This window comes from Microcaecilia unicolor, chromosome 13 (assembly GCF_901765095.1).
Source record: "Microcaecilia unicolor chromosome 13, aMicUni1.1, whole genome shotgun sequence".
Taxonomy (NCBI): domain Eukaryota; kingdom Metazoa; phylum Chordata; class Amphibia; order Gymnophiona; family Siphonopidae; genus Microcaecilia; species Microcaecilia unicolor.
Genome location: NC_044043.1, coordinates 55,138,096 through 55,155,337, shown reverse-complemented (window position 1 = coordinate 55,155,337; position 17,242 = coordinate 55,138,096). Strand labels below are relative to the sequence as shown.

At 42.6% G+C, this 17,242-nt stretch overlaps 1 protein-coding gene across 9 annotated transcripts in view; it reads right to left on the bottom strand.

Annotated features, from left to right (window-relative positions):
- LOC115482561 (nuclear receptor corepressor 1-like) overlaps positions 1-17,242 on the bottom strand; it is a 315,982-nt gene that overhangs the window by 82,146 nt on the left and 216,594 nt on the right. For all 9 annotated transcript variants that reach the window (XM_030222440.1, XM_030222445.1, XM_030222447.1 and 6 more), the window contains exons 21-23: positions 10,398-10,524; positions 9,538-9,724; positions 96-272 (exon numbers count right to left, since the gene is read on the bottom strand). In XM_030222440.1, the coding sequence (XP_030078300.1) occupies positions 96-272; positions 9,538-9,724; positions 10,398-10,524 (491 nt within the window). The remainder of the gene's footprint in view (positions 1-95; positions 273-9,537; positions 9,725-10,397; positions 10,525-17,242) is intronic.

Sequence of the window (17,242 nt, the reverse complement as noted above, 5' to 3'; positions counted from 1 at the left end):
TTTCTTTTCACTATCAATGTGGAGCCAAATAACTTAAAAAACAGGGACACAAACAGATGTAGGACAAGAAACTTGTTTCAAGAGTTGTGCATTACCTGGTGGGACACTGTAGCGTGCAATGTTCATATCTGGCTGTGGTGAAACTTTGCAGACTTCTCTTGGAGAAAGCCTGTATGGTGAACCTGCTCTCGCTGCTGCGTTTTGCATCTGAACCTCCTGCTCCAATGCACGTTTGACCTCAACAGGGTAAGGAATATAGGTGACCGATTTGCCTATGGAAATCACAGCTGACATGAGAATAGGGATGAACCCAAAATGAAAATACTGAGCAGGGAAGAAAGCAATCAACACTGATCAAATGATCACATTGAAGGATGCTGAGGAACAAGGTAATATTTGTACAATTACTTACTCTTTTTTTTTTTTTCCTCAGAAGCTTCCCACTCAACTAGAATCAGAGCTGGCACCTGGCACCCTGAGCCTTCAGTTGCAGTCACTTAGATTATTCCCCTATTTTTATATAACTTTCCAATTTACAGTGACTGTCATTGGTGTAGTTTGGGAAGGGGGCAAGGAGAGACAATGCCCCCTCCCAATTGCTTCAAAATGCTGGAACTGGAAAAGGAAGAACACGGCTCCTACCTTATCTAAATTTTAAACCCTTCCTCCCTGCTGCAGATGCTGCCTCATTTTCTGTTCCTTTTCCCCCACCTGCCCCATGGCCGCCAGCATTTCTCCTTTGCAAACCTCCCTTCCTGCCAGGACAGTGACAGCAAATTAAAAAAAAACAAACGAACAAAAAAACAACCCAGTAATGAGCACCATAGAACCTTCACGCTCCTGCGTCGCTAAAGGCTCTACTGTCCTGCCCCTTCTGATGTGCACTTCCTGCTGTTGTATGGGGATGGGAGGTGGCAGAGTCTTCAGTGATATGGTAGCACAAAGCCTACACAATGCTTGTTATTTATTATTTTTTTTAATTTGCTGTTGCTTCCCTGGCAGGGAGGTCTGAAAGGGAGACACACTGGGCAGCATCCTCAGTGTGACTGGCCTCATGGGCAGCATCCTCAGTGGGATTCATTGGCCCCAGCAAGAAGAGAGGTTTGAAAGCAAGACACACTGGACCTACTTTTGGTGGTGGTGGGGTAAAAAGAGGAAGAAATGTTCTGCTCCCCCAGTTGTGTGTGCATGTTTACACTTATTTGATTTTCTGTTATACAATTCAAGCTAGAAGCAATTTCCTAGCAGGTCTTGTGATCTCCATTTTCATAGGTCATACCTTGCATGTGCATACCTCCAGTCAATGGGAGTCCTACCATACCTAGGTTTCAGCTTAAGTGCATGCTATGACCTTACTAGTCAGTACCTCACTCTTTAGTGTTGTGGGTATTCTCTGCACTCCTCATTGCAGAGTAGAATTTCTCCTCCTTGGGCTCAAAAGCAAGCAGTCCTTTCATCCTTTTGGAAAAACATTCTGGTTTTTTCACCAAAACCCAACATCCTTCTTTCAACACACATCCGTTTCACCATCGCTCTGTCAAAGGACTGAGGCTTGGAACAGTAACTTCACACGCCTGCTGTTAGTACTGTCCATTGCAAAGTAATGGAAGGCACAACAGTCAACTAGCTTTTGACTACAAAAACAAATTCTCCACATTACGTACTCCCAATCAGGCTTCAGAACTCACTACAGCACAGAAACGGTGTTGATCACACTACTAGCGAAGTTCAAAAAAGAAATCTCAATTGGGAAAAACATCCTCCTATTATAGTTCAACACGTCCAGCACATTCGTCATGGGTGATCACCACATCCTACAAATACTCTATAAAATCAGTATTGGAGGAAAGGTGTTCAAATAATCAATGGATTTTTGACTACCAGGTCCTACCAAGTAAAGATGAACGCCACAATCTCTGCCCCATGGAAAGCTGAATGCGGGGTTCCCCAGGGCTTACCACTCTCACCAATACTATTCAATCTAATGATGACACCCTTTGCCTGATCACTGTCGAGGCAAGGCTACAACCCCTTCATATATGCCGATAATGCAACAATATTCATCACTTTCAAGAAGAATCTATCAGAAATTACTACCAAAATCTCGGATAGCATAAACACCATGGAAACCTGGGTATCAGCGTTCAAACTAAAATTGAACAAGGAAAACACACATTGCCTAATATCATCATCATCGTACAATACTGAACACTTCACAAACATAAACACTATGGGAATACCAAACCCAACAGTAGACAAACTAAAAATTCTAGGAGTTACCATCGACTGCAATCTATCCTTCGCTGACCAGGTTACAAACACCACCAATAAAATGTTCCAGACTGTGTGGAAACTCAAAGGTATAAAAAACTATCTTCCCAGTGATGTATTCTGCGCACCTGTCCAAACCATGGTCCTCTCCCAAGTAGATTACTGCAACAGAATCCACACAGGATGCCAAGAAGCAAACATTAAAGAGACTATAAACAGCACAAAACGCAGCAGTTAGACTTACATTTGGAAAAAAATGATTTAAGAGAGAGAGTCCACTACTCCAAAAATTACATTGGTTACCCATGAAAGCACGCATCTCCTTCAAGATATGCACCCTAGTCAAGAGAATAATCTTCGGCCTCGCTCCAGAATACATGGCTGGCTTGACAGATCTACCATTATGCAACACAAACAAGAAAACAAGATCCTATCTAACTCTTCATTATCCCAAATGAGAAGGCCTAAGATACAAATCTACACTTACAACCAGTTTCACATACGTATGCACCAAAACCTGGAACTCTCCACTGAAAGACCCTAAAGGAATGAACAACTAACATTCCGAAAACAACTGAAAGTTCACCTCTTCAGGAAATTCCTTTCCGACAAAATCACATAGTCAGAGACATCCCAGACACCACACCACATCACACGATCACAGACATAATTGAACCAAGCCTGTGATGACCCTCACACAACCTGATACTTGTCGACCTAATTTAATTGTAAGCCACACTGAACTTACCACTAGGTTGGAAAATGTGGGGTACAAATGCAGAAATAAATAAACATGAGTATTTTTGCTTGTGGACTGACGAGGCAGTCCTGAGGAAAGAGATCAAAACTATATGCATAGTTTCTGAAAGAAAAAATTACCGACTGAAAAAGGTGATTACCTATGTGGGTAATTTTTACTTAAGCAATAATGAGAGCATGAGTCAACTACCTTTTTGCTTTCACTATTTGTGGCAAACCATGCATGTTAAAATTATCTACAGGATTTGCCAAACAGAACACCGACTTCTTTCCCTCTAAGGTAGTCACACACATTTTTCTGGTGCTTACATTATAACACATTCAGAATGCCTATCAAAATTTTTACACATAACCCCTGTTGGGTGTTATTGCATACAGAGATATTTATTAGCAATCCTGGTACCATATGACTATGGAACCTGCAATCCCAGGAAACAGTGTTAAACAATTCTAGTGAAAAATTCTCTAGCCATTTCAGTAGAAGTTCAAGGCGAGTTACATTCAGTTACTAAGTGCACAAATGAACACATCTTGGGGAATTCCAGTTCTAGATCTGAGAGCAACCACAAGTCTGGTAAGTGCTTTAAAAAGCCAATGTTCCATTATTTTGTCGCCTACTACTCCTCTGCATTCTATGTCAGGAATAACTCCACAAGTCTGGATGCTTGCACTGCTGTACTTGCTGTCTGGCAGCGTGCACTTATACTCAGGTGGGTGAGGGCAGCATGAAGTCGCTGACATGCATGCCACATTGTTTAATATAGAGTCAACGTGCAGCTGCCAATGAACTAAATGTGGTGAAAAAATTTCAGGAGTACCCTAAGGGCGCAGCACCCCTTTATTGAGACGTACACAACCACATGTAATGTATTTTATTCTTTAAGTTATTTACCCTCTACCCACAAAGAACAACCTCTTGGCTCTCTAAAGAGCTTTCACTATGTACCACATTCCAATCTTACCAGTGAGTCCAACCACCTGTTTGTGTTGGCTGAGTTTCGCTGTACTAGCCAATGTTCCTGCAGTTAAAATCTGTGGACTGCCAAGACCAGCTATTTCTCAAAATAGCTTTTGTTTAGGATCAGCCATCCTCAAAAACCACAGGCTCTATAATTTTTTCCATTTCTAAATCTTAACTCTGAATCTGTCTCTTCTAGGTTGTGGACTGAAATTTGTCTTCAGTATGTAGTGACTGAAAATCACAAGTATCTACAAGCTGTTTGGAGGCCTGTATAGAAGAGAGACACTCTCAATCAAGATCTGAGTGGAGATGGTCAGATTCTATTGTCAGATTCCAGCGTCTGAAGTGGAAGCAGTAGCAACAAGATTAGAAAAATGTACACAATGGAATATACACAATACTTGAGACAAAATACACTCACCATGTACTTCTGGTTCCATATCCCTCCCCCCAGTCAAATGTTTTTCAAGGTAGCTAGTGGCAGGAACATAAGATGGGTGAATTTCTTCCTTGGTAAGTACACCTCACCCCCAACAACTCAAAACCCATGTGGCCCTTTCTTGCCTCTACTCTGAACTCCAATCCTAACACAATTATCTCCCAAAGACATATCTTCCTACATACCCACTCATTCACTTCTTTACACTCCCTTGTCCCCATCTTCTCTCATTTTCCTCCCCTTAAACGCAGCACTCTTGCTTTGTTTCTCTACTCATTCTCCCACTACCTTCCATCAACTGCAGTGCCCCAATCAACCACAGACTCTACCTCCTCCAATGAGTCCCAATCAAGCATTCTGCTCCAAGACCCCATAAAGCCTACCAGTTATATGCTATTCCAGCCCTCAGCTTGTCTTGCTGTTTTCTATCTAGTTTTACACCTATACATTTGACTTTCCTGTTACCTATGTAATTTTCCACTGCCAGGGAAGTGGGAATACATACAAACAGAAGTCACCACACAAATGCAGATGAAAAATTACACAGCCAGACAACTCGTCAGGTGATTGGATAGATTGTAAGCTCTACGGAGAACTATTTCTTATTTGTACAAAGCTGCATAAATCTAGCCTTACTATAGAAATAAGCAGTAGCAGATGCAAGAATCACTCCTATAGTATTCACTTTAAAGGATGTCCAAAAAGGCTAAGATCTTCCCCTCCCCAATGTAGGAGAAAGGAATCTGATGTGAGCCTGGAGCAGAACTAGGGGACCTGTCAAAGAGATCCACCAAGGGGGTGCTCCATTCTCGGAAGATCTCACGGGATACACCCATATTGAGACTCCACTCATGCAGTTAAAAAACCCTGCTCAGTTTGTCCACCAGGCAGTTGTCCTGTCCTGGGAGATATGTGGTTCGGAGTCACATCCCCACTGCTTCCTGACACAAGGGGTAGGACCCCGTATCCACCCTGCTTGTTTACATAAAACACTGCAACCTGATTGTCCATTTGAATAAGAATTATTTGGTTTTGCAGCCAATCTCTGAAAGCCTGTAGGGTGTTCCAAATGGCCCTGAGTTCAAGGAGATTGATATGGAGATCAGTCTCCTGGGTGTGAAGCCCATCTACAAGAACTCCCCATCCTAGGTTGGATGCATCCATTTTTAGCACCTTTTGAGGAGGTGAAATTTGGAATGGTAGTCCCACAGTCAAATCTGTCACCAGAGAAGGGCATGAGTCAACTCTGGAGGAATCTGGATGGCATTAGCTAGGTTCTCAGTCGCCTAGGACCACTGGGAAGCAAGGGTCCACTGGGTTTCTCTCAAATGGAGATGTTCCATGGGCGTGACATGCAGTATTAAGGCTATGTAGACCATCAATCTTAACATTTGCTGAGCTGTGACCTGCTTGCTGTTTTGGACTTGCAAGGAGCACAAAGTCTTTGCTCTCAATTGTGGAAGAAAAACCCGAGCCTGCAATGTATCTATAGCAGGGCTCCTATGTATTCCAATCACTGGACTGGGAGAAGGTGGGACCCGGGGTAGTTTATGATGAACCTTAGCAACTCCAACACCCAAATAGTTAGGCACATTAATTCCGATGACCCCGCCTGCGATGTGCTCTTGACCAGCCAAACGTCTAAATAGAGAAACACGTATACTCATAGCCTGCATAGATAAGCTACTATTACCGCTAGACGTTTGATTAAGACTGGGAGCTGATGCGAGGCCAAACGGCAGTATGCAATACTGGTAATGGTGTTTCTCTATTTGAAATCGGAGAAACTTCCTGTGATTGGGAAGTATTAAAATGTGGGTACTAGCATCCTTTAAGTCCAAAGAGCATAGCCAATCATTTTCATTAATCATAAGAAGGGTTGCACAAGGAAATCATCTTGAACTTTTATTTGATAAGGAATTTATTCAGGGCCCTTAGGTCTTGGGCACAAGTATTTGGAATAGAATCCCTTCTTCTCCTGGTGGCACAGGTTCAACCACATTTTACCTGTCTGTAGAAGGGCAGAGATTTCCTTTACAAGTATCTGCTTGTGCTGAGAGCTGAATGACAACCCTCTCGGTGGGCAATTTGGTGGTCTTTCATACCAATTCAGGGTGTAACCGAGACAGACTATTTGAAAAACCCATTGGTCAGAGATAACAAGGGGCCACCTGCGATGGAAAAAATTTCAGCCTCCCCCCTACCGGTAGGCCATCCGGGACGGTTACTTTGAGCGCAGCTATGCTTTCTTGGAGCCAGTCAAAAGCTTGTCCCTTGCTTCAACTGGGGCACCAGCTGGGGATTTTGAGGACAGGGTTGATGAGGCCAAGAACACTGGGCCAGAGGCTGCTGGGCAGAGCAGGAATCTACACCTTTGAGAGTAATAGGTTCATTGTCTAGGCCCACAAAAAACCTCTGTGAGGAAGAGGATGCAGCTGGAGGGTGTAGAAACAGAGTTTGGATGGTGTCTGTATGTTTCTTTATGAGGTCAGCAACCTCCACCTCATCTCCAAACAAGTTGTCACCCCGGCAAGGAATGTCCGCTAACCTCTCCCAAACTGCCGGTTTACAGACACACAGCCATGAGAGTCTGAGCATCCCCACACCCACAGTGGAGAGTTTGGACATTATATACACGCCCCTGGCCAGATAGTTTCTACACTCCAGCTACTTGCTGGCCAAATGGCGAAGCTCTGTGGCCCTGCTCCTGTGGGAGAGAATCTGAAAGACTTAGTGTACTGCAGACCAAAGACTGCATGTAAAGGCTCATGTCGAGCTGGTAGAACAATGCAGGAAATGACTATCGAAGCCTGAAAAGTTTTCCTCTCAAACAAGTCTAGTGTCTCTCTACCTGGGGACACTGAGGCCTAAGTCCTGGAGCTCCTAGCTCATTTGAGAATGTATTCAACCAACAGAATGGTGTGGCAGCTGAGACCTCCTGAATCCGGGAACCTTTTGGATATGGTACTGCATATCCACTTTTTTAGGTGGAGCCTGCACTGAGAAAGGGGATGCCCAATTCTTCACCAGTGCATCCTTAAGGATAGGGTGCAATGGTTTACATAGTAACATAGTAGATGATGGCAGAAAAAGAGCTGCATGGTCCATCCAGTCTGCCCAAGACAAACTCATGTGTATACCTTACCTTGATTTGCACCTGTCTCTCCCAGGGCCCAGACTGTACAAGTCTGCCCAGCAGTTTTTCCCGCCTCCCAACCACCTGTCCCGCCTCCCATCACCAGCTCTGGCACAGACCATACAAGTCTGCCCTCCCCTATTCTCGCCTCCGAACCACCAACCCCTCTTCCCCCCACCTGCTCCGCCACCCAATTTTAGCTAAGCTTCTGACCCTTTCCTTAGGAGGAAATTCATAGTCCAGGACAGTCAACATCTCCACCCTCAGTTCTTCTTCCCTTTCTAACTTAAATGGGATGGCAGAAGCCATCTTCCTGATAAAAGTGAGACAGACCCTCAGGTGGAGATTTATGTCTCTCTTGCGATAGGGAGGGATCAGAAGGTATCCCATAACACTCCTCCTCTGAGAAGTAATGCAAGTCTTTCTGAATCCCATAAGCGGTCCCATTCGGACTCTTCACTGTACTCAAGTTATACTGAACAAGCGTGTGCTTGCCTTGACTTGGTGGATCCTTGTCCATGCCCTGAAAAACGCTGAGGTACAGACCTACTCTCCAACTCCGGGGAAGCTTCCTCCCATGATGCTGACAGCAGTACTACATATGTTGAGGTCGACTTCGACACCTTTCAAGGTGCTGGTGTCGAGGATCTCTGCACCGGCATGGAAGGAGCCTCAGGAGGAACCTGGGTTTGATCCACAGCTGGCACAAGTGTTCTCGCTGCCCAAGTGATTTGCAACTTAGCATCTATGCCAGCTTCTCCCTGAGCATGGCTCAGAAGCACTCATCGAAGGAAGGCATCGGCAAAGGTGGGAGCGCTGGAAGAGAGACAGCCTGAGAAGGTGTCTTATGTCAGACCGGTAGCAGGGTCCTGGCTGCTAGGAGACTTGCACACTGGCACCTCTTTCAAGGAGGGGAAGCACTTCTCCTGGTGCTCACACTTCTTGGGTATTAGTGATGCCGATGCCCCAGCGATCCTGGCACCATGTGTCATGGAGGACCGATGCTTATGATTCTTAGGCTTTGGGCGTCAAAGAACCAGTACATACCCTCGGTGTTAAGTCTGATGCTGACTAGTCCCAGGACCTACTCTCAGCACCCAATATTGAGATAAGTGTAGATTTCCTCGATGCCGGTGCACTCCCAGTAAATGCTGAAATCTTGGCAGCCATCAAGGTTGGTGCTTCCAGAGCCAGTGTCAATGTATTGGCCTTCAAGGAGCCAAACGGCTTCTCCTGTTGAACATGCCACATCTTCTGTGTCCTCAGCTGCATTTACAAACAGAGAGACCAAGAGTTAGGCTCATGGTCAGTTCCAAAGCTCTTGATGTACCAGTTGTGCGGGTCCATCACAGAAATCACCCAATTACATTGGGTGCACCTCTCAAAGCCACTGGGGGTCTTCTTGGACATTGAGAAGAGGATCGTGGCCAAATTAAACTTCTCCATTTTGAACCAGAATAAAGGAGGCAGTATTCAAATCGAGTATGAGCTGCTGGGCAGAGTGAGAATCTATTAGAGCTAAAAGGGCCTATAAATATGCGAAAAGTAAAGGAAACTTTAAAGGCCAAAAAACTAAAAGAAATTAAAAGGAAAACTGAAGAAAGGATAAAATAAAGAAAACAAATTATCTGAGGGGACTTGAAAATCTGCAAGGGAAGGCAAAAAAAAAAAAAAAAAAAGCACAAATCACACTTGTGGAGAACACGAAAATGCACTGTTCCGCGGAAAAATAAAGACTGAGGTACCCACGCTCGCACATCAAGCAGGAAGGCACCACAGCACATGCACAGTGGGATACTGCTAGAAAGTTCTTGATCTCACTACTGTGCACCAGTCTCCATCAGATGACATCACTCAGCTGTGAGAATACAACGGCCTGCTTGTCCTCTGAGAAACTTCATCACCCAAGATAACCAAACAGCACATAATTCACCCAACCTATGGATCACCACACCATTCAAAATTACTCACCTGGGGGGCTGGCAGAGCTTCTGCAGTCTGGATCTACTTGCTCCTGTCTCTGCCGCTGCTCCTCTAGCAAGGCAGAGTCATGGGCAGCTTTAATATGCCGCTGAAAGAGAGCAAATCCGCTCACTGACGATCCACCTGCTGGCCCCATTGGGGTGCCCATTGGTATGGAGCATGGGCTGCAAGAAACCTAGAGAAAGAACACTGCATATAAACAAAAATGAATGTATATACAAAGAGGTTAACACATGAGTATGGACAATTGGCATCTACTTCAGTTGTGGACCTCAAAGTTAATTTTCTTCTGTGTGTGTTTAGTTTATTAGACTTCAACAATACTAATAATTAGGAATTTTAGCCTGCAGGTTGGCTTGCAGTATCATTAGTAATTCAGGTACAATAATTTAATAGCCATCTACAGTAAGCTCCGCAGAGAAGATACTGCTTATCTATATAGTGCAGCATATACTCAGTAGTGATATGGAAATGACAAGAAGGCCAGCCACCCACAAGGTGATTAGTCTGTCTCTGAAATGTTGCAACTATAATGTGCAATATAAATATAATAAACTTGTTTATGACATGGCTTACTGGTTTGCATACAGGAATATACAACCCAATGGCCAAAACCTTAGCCTTAGGTTAAGCTTTTCTTGATCTTTTTTCATCTTCTTTGAGGCAAGATGATGGTACAAATGATTGCAGTCCCATTTTCACTACAAAGGAGGCTGCTCTTTACATGGGAATATTTTAAATCTTTGTATAACCATTTTTTGTTCTATACCTTCTCTCACAACTGCTATTTTAGTTTGGAACTTAAAGACTAACAGCCATTTCTTGGCTCATCTGTCTTCTCAACTTACCATTGGCGGAATGACGGCAGCTCGATGGTGAAGCTGCTGCAGGTCCATGTGCCCTTGTTTCATGGAGGATACCAGGAGAGTGCCAGGGGGATGCAACAAGGAAGGCTTTGATTCCATAGAATAGATTCTAGGGGAACACATAATATTAATAAAGGACTAGCTATCAGAAAACCACCTCATTTATCACAAATGATACCCACAGCAGAAAAACCAAATGTATGGTACTATGTGCAAGCTTTTTTCTTGTTCTATTATTTTGGAAAGGAGAAATGAGATCAAGCTCAGTCTCCGACTCCTAAGCTTCCAGACCAACTGCAGCTCACAAACAGGTTCTACCATGATAGCAGCACGCTTAAAACTAAAGATATTATTACACCAATTTAAGTTCCAGCTAAAATGTACGCATTGTGAAATCCTTTGGAGCCCAGCAAAAGTATGACTCCAACTGAACAAGTTATTTATATATTTTTTGCAAATAAGTCACAATGTTCATACTGAAAAACAGACTCCTTTATATTATGTTTTTCCCTGATGTAGTTAGCCCTTGGTGGGTGAAATACAGCTATGTCAGAGTTTTCTTTTTCATCATGGGAGATGTATCTAGTAATCACTCCTTATAAAGGTAAGCAGAACACTTTCTATATACTGATCATACAATTTTATTAGACGATGATTAAATATTAGCAAGTTTTCGGGGCCAAGATTGTCCTATACATCTGTTTCACCTGATATGGGCCTTAATAACATATTGAAAACTCAATGAAGATAGTGATATTAATCATAGTAACATAGTAGATGACGGCATATAAAGACCTGTACAGTCCATCCAGACTGCCCAACAAAATAAACTCATTTTACATGGTATGTGATACTTTATACCCAAGTTTGATTTGTCCTTGCCATTCTCAGGGCACAGACCACAGAAGTCTGCCCAGCACTTTTCTTGTATTATGTTCTGAAGCTAAAGTCGAAATCCCTTAAAATTTACACTCCAGCCCATCCATATCTATTCAGTCACAATCAGGGTGTAGACCGTAGAAGTCTGCCCAGCACCGGTTTCGCTTCCCAATTACCGGCGTCGCCACCTAATCTCCGCTAAGATTGTTTGTTGTTTTGTATTGCTTTCCTGAGGTTTGACTGAAAAAAACTTTTCCTCCTCTTTCAGGGATGATTTTCTTTGGGATTATATCTTGTCAGAATTTCAAACCTTCTCCTACACTGATCAAGATGTTTCCCAATTATTTTCAGGTACCCAGTTATTTCATGACACCAATGGTAAGCCTTCTTATTCTGATTGATCAGGTGTTACTGCTTTAAAGAAGAAGCTAATCTGGGCTGAGCTACCTGCAGCAACTTTGATAAAATATTACTGTGCTAAACGCAATCTGAGCAGCTTACTGTTATTAAGGGAACCTCAGTAATATATAGACAATATGTTTGCTGAGCAATGGAACGCCATCCTCAACAGTTTGCTGGATCTCATGCTGCTGATCATAAGCACTACTAATACAGAGACTGAGTCAACATGCTCAACTAACAACAGATTAAGTGGCAATCCAATGACATACTGAGTCTGCTTTATTTGATCAATTTTTCTGAATTTCACAAACGGATTTATTTCAGCAAGAAGTTAAGGAAATCAAGGATTAGATGGACTACTCTAAAGGATATGTCTACCTGTGAATGAAAAACTGCCCCGTAACATCACCTTTGCTTCATCTTCCAGAGACTCCTCTGGTGATGACTAGGGATTGCATGATTCTGCCAACAGTTTTTACACTTCGATGTATCCAACTGGACCAGCATACCAACAAAGGAAACATGTCCAATCTCAGGGCAGAGACAGACAAGTAACTTGGTCACAAGTTCAATAGAATCTAATGTGTTCAATTTGTCTAAACATCAACTAAAATGCACCGAATTGCAGTGTTACAGAAGGGTTTATTGTTTGTTCCTACCGTGTTGTCATGATTCTTTTACATTCAGGGTGGTACTTTTTCAATGTATAATATTGTGATTAAAACTATTTTTCCAATATCATGAAAATGTTCTAATGCTTTAATGGTTGCATGGTATCAACTTGGTGCCCTCCAGGTCCAACTGACCCCAGTATTTTGGCATTTCAAAATTTGTTATTGACAGATACAGCAAAGTTAGAGTCAACATCTGCTTGAGTAGTTAGAAACCTATCCCTGGCAAAAAGATTGACCATGGATTCTTTGGTTAATGTGTCCATTATTAAGCCTGTGAACAAGAGGAGAAGAGGAATTATTTTAGAAACTGTATGTATATGCGGCGGAATACCCTTGTTTTTTTTTTCCAGCTTCTGCATAGGGGTCCTACCCCTTAATTACAGCAAGAGGTCTGGTCTGTTTTATATCTCAAGCTTTGGATGGGGAAGCTACCACATCAGCAGCAAAATCTTATGATTTCTGTTATATATTTTATTCCTAGGATTCATAAAATCAGACAACTCTCCTGATCGTCCAATTATGTTGGGAATAAGTTCTTTGTTGGAGCTGCTTTCAATTTTTGTTCACAGGAAGCAGCAGAGTAAATTGTAGACAAAGCTCTTAAATAATATCAAATTTTGGATCAGTGTGTTTTGCTATTAGAACAGTCTCAGTAATACACCATATAGGGATTTAGTTTTTTTTATTTTGTGTGTTGTTCCCTAGTGTTTGGGTTTTTGAAACATGGTGAAATTAGACCTTGCCTGCTAATTTTCTTTCCTTTACTCCCTCCAGGCAGGTACAGATGGATTATGCACTCCAACCAGAAGGTAGAGACTGAGAATCGTAGACTTCTAAGGTTGCTTATAACCATGCTGTGCTGTCCCAGAAAACTTCAAAATAAGCCCAGCACCTCAACTTTAACCATTAATCAAGCAGCAGTACCTACATTTGACCTCAGCAGTGACTCTTCACATTGGGACTCAGCTAAGTGATTCACTGATATGATCTTAGGTCAATTAGTGTCCAAGTGTGAAAACAGTCACTGCTAAGGGCAAATGTAGACACTGCCGATTGATTTAATGGTTAAAAGTTGAGGTGCTGGGCTTTTGTTGAAGTTTATTATGAGTGACCCCACTTAATAAATTTGAGACTGTTAAAAGCTGTGATGTCCCAGAAAGCCAGTTGCTGAACAGCCAAGCAGATACAACTGGAACGAACAAACCAAAAACCCTGCCCTCTCAGTGTTATCGCCTTAGACTAACAGAAGCCTAGTGCTGCTGCTGACAGGAGCCTTCAACCTAAGGCCACATGATGGAAAATGGACTGAATGGCCTGCTCCACGTACACTTGATTCACAGAACAGTGCCATCCTCTCCAGTTAGGTCTTCTTTTTATTTATTTTTCTTGCAATATAGATACAGATTCATGCTTGTCTCCAACACCACGTAGCCTCGACCGCTGCTGTCACAACCAACACCACGCACGAACCAACAGACCGATCACCACCCCTGGGCAGGTCCTGTGCCAGTCTGGAGGGACTAAAGGAAAGAAAATTAGCACCTATGGCCTAATTTCACCTTCCATTACATCCCTCCAGACCAGCATAGATGGGAAGTACCAAAGCAGTGACCATTACGGGTGGGACCCATAAAACCCCGCGGTCAAAACACTTGCACCAAAAACTGTACTCCATTGCACGACGTGAAAAGGAACGCAAAGATGACCAGACAGCCACCTTACAAATCTCCAGAGGGGGAACAAGAGCACTCTCTACCCAAGAAGTCGCCAAATCCCTTCAAGCCACACACACAAACAGCTTGTCCGAGCAATGGAACTCGTGTGTAAAATGCAAATACGCCTTAAGTGCTCGATGCACATCCAGCCTGTGGAGACTCCTCTGGGTCCTGAGAACTGGCAGGGTCTCCCAGGACAGGCAAGACCACTGACTGATTCACATGAAAACCAGACACCATTCTGCGCAAAAAAATAAAGAACCGGCCTCAGAAGCATGTTCTACTTGGAGAACAACATGAAAGGCTCCCTATAGGAAAAGTGCCTGCAACTCTGACACCCGCCATGCCAAAGAAATAGCCATGAGAAATACCATCTTCAAAGTGAGATCTTGCAACATACACCCTGACAGGGGCTCAAAACGCGCCCTCCAACACAAGATTCAGATCCAGGAAGAAACCGTAGGCTTCCGTGGTGGGCACAGAAGCCTAGCACATCGCAGAAAATGCACCACATCCAGATGAAACCCCAAGACCTTGCCCTTGACCAGTCCACAGAAACACATCAAGGCTGCCACCTGCATCATCAGTGAAGCCAAGGCTAGGCCCTTGTCCAAGCCGTCCTGCAAGTAGTTTAACAACTTTGGAACCAAAGACCTCAAAGGCAAAATTTGACGCTCCTCATATCAATCCTCAAAGATCCACCCCACGCAGATGTATGTCAGGGAGGTAGAGCGCTTCCTAGAATGCAACAGCGTCACAATCACCTTACTAAAAAGCCTTGTTTCCTCAGACGTGCCCGTCTCAAGAGCCAAGGCATGACACAATGGAGCCAGATTAGCCATCTGGACCGGACCCTTATGCAGCAGATCTACCTAATCCAACATCTGCAATAGACTATCCACCACCAGATGCACCAGGTCACCGTACCATGGCTAACAAGGCCAATATGGAGCAACTAGTACCACCAGTCCTGTCTGGTGAGCGATTTGCTGGAGAACTTTCCCCATCAGGGCAGACCAGAGGCCCAACCCTGGACTTGCGCATCTTAAGTATGCTGCGATGCACCAATGCGTTCAAACTCTGCAAGTTTGAACGCATGAATGGAGTATACTTAACTGATGTCGAAGTAGCTTATTTTTTTTTTCTGCCTTTTGACTTTGGTACTAGAACTAGTGAATTTTTAAGTCTGACTGGATAACCATGGAGGTTCTTTTTGAGAAAGCTAAGTATACATTTTTTTGACAATTTATAAAGTTTTGGTTAATTTATAGAAATTTATTGCATGTGTGGGGTTATGGAGTTTTTCTGTCCAGTCATGTTATGCCTTGTTAAAGTCTGGATAAAACTTCATCCTATAGAGCTCTATTGATTAAGGTCTCACTGAGGTCTTTTCTTTATAATTTTTGATTATCTGTTTTAGTACTGCCGTGATTTCTGAATATTTTATAGTGAAACGACAAATTTACATCGAACCATTATTAAAGTAGGGATTTGAAGCTGTGTCCATGCCACAGTTACAGCAATCCTAGCAGCCATAACTGTTAAGTTTACCATTTTATCAACACCCCCAATCTCACTTGAAATCTGAACATTTAATAACTCAATCAATTTAGGTGTATCACGCTGGATTAATGAGTCCAAGAACAGAATATCTCCTTTCGAAATTTGTGATGTATGAGCACAACTATAAATTATGACCTCTAACAAGTTTCCTTCACCCCCTCCCCTTTTTTATGGCTTGTAATTGTACTGGGGTATAGCAGTGCCTGTAAAGGACTTTATACCTATTCTCAGCTATGTGACTGACAACCACACTTTCTGATGTTCTTTCAAAGATCTCCTTCCAATCCTCCTATCTAAAACACCATTTCTATCAAAAATATCCAATTATCACAAATGGACCATTCCAAACTCTGGTCAGGACACCAAGAAACATTCATTAATGATACCATTCTAACTGCTTTCCTGCTTCCCTGTAATACAGAGGGCTATCCTGACCGACCAGAGTTTGAAAAGGTCCATTTTCTGCCCTACAGCCAGCATTGCTTTGATAGCCAAATAATCAGAAACTAGTTGCCAAGCAATTCTCCAGTTTCTTAGAAAGGTTCTACTGCCTTAACTCCTCCCAGTATGAGGTCTCACTTTAGCACTGAGCTACGTCTAACTACTTAAAGTTCAGACTTTCTCCATAATAGAAGGTATTTTATTTTTAAAAACAATGTGCATTCTTTTAGTTGGCATCCCTTTGTGGAATTGCTCAATGTTCCCTGTCCCCCTCCCCCCATTCTATTCAACCCATATACGAGACCTAGGCCAGTTATTTAAGATTCCCAATTGTCAGTTATACTCCTGTACAGATGTTATATCTTGGTACCAGTTTAGAATGATATTATGTAATGACTACATGGCTACCATTTAATGCTGAACAAACAAAAAACTAAAATCCTGTGGTTTAGTAACTCCATTGAATCACCACCTCTAGAGCTATTTTTTGTTCTTTCAATGGAGCCACAAGTGGAAAGATTATTTATAGCACTGTTGTCTAAGACACAACAACTCTGACACATCAGATCCCCCCCCCCTTTTTTTGAGGTTCATTTCAGATTGCTTGTTCAATTAACACATATCGATTCTATCTATATTTAGGGATTTCCTCTAGCTTATTCAGTAGATCGTAGCTTTTACAAATAACTGCTGCTAGGTTGATTTTTGTAGCACGAAAATAGGACCGAACACTGTTGGTAAACAAAATTATACTGGTTACCAGTCCAAGCTTGGGTCTCCTTTAAGTTGCTCTGTATAATTTATAATATGTTATGAGATATTACCCTGGTATACTTTTTGAATTCTTTAAGAGTTCTGGCATCTAAAGACATTAGTAGGTGACGAATCACTGTATACTTGAATTCCCCTAAATCGGAAAAATAAAGGTTCAAACTAGCTTTTAAATTTCAGGTGACTAACAATTTAGTCACAATCCCAGGGAGTACACATGATAGCTCTATGTGCAGCTCTTTGCATGAATCTAGCACTCAGCTGTGTTAAGTCACTACATCATCTATGTAATTATTTCACTCTTGATGCTGATTCATCTTTATCAAGAGAGTGTTATTAGGTCATTTTAAACTTATTTCACCTTTTTGGATTTTATTATTTT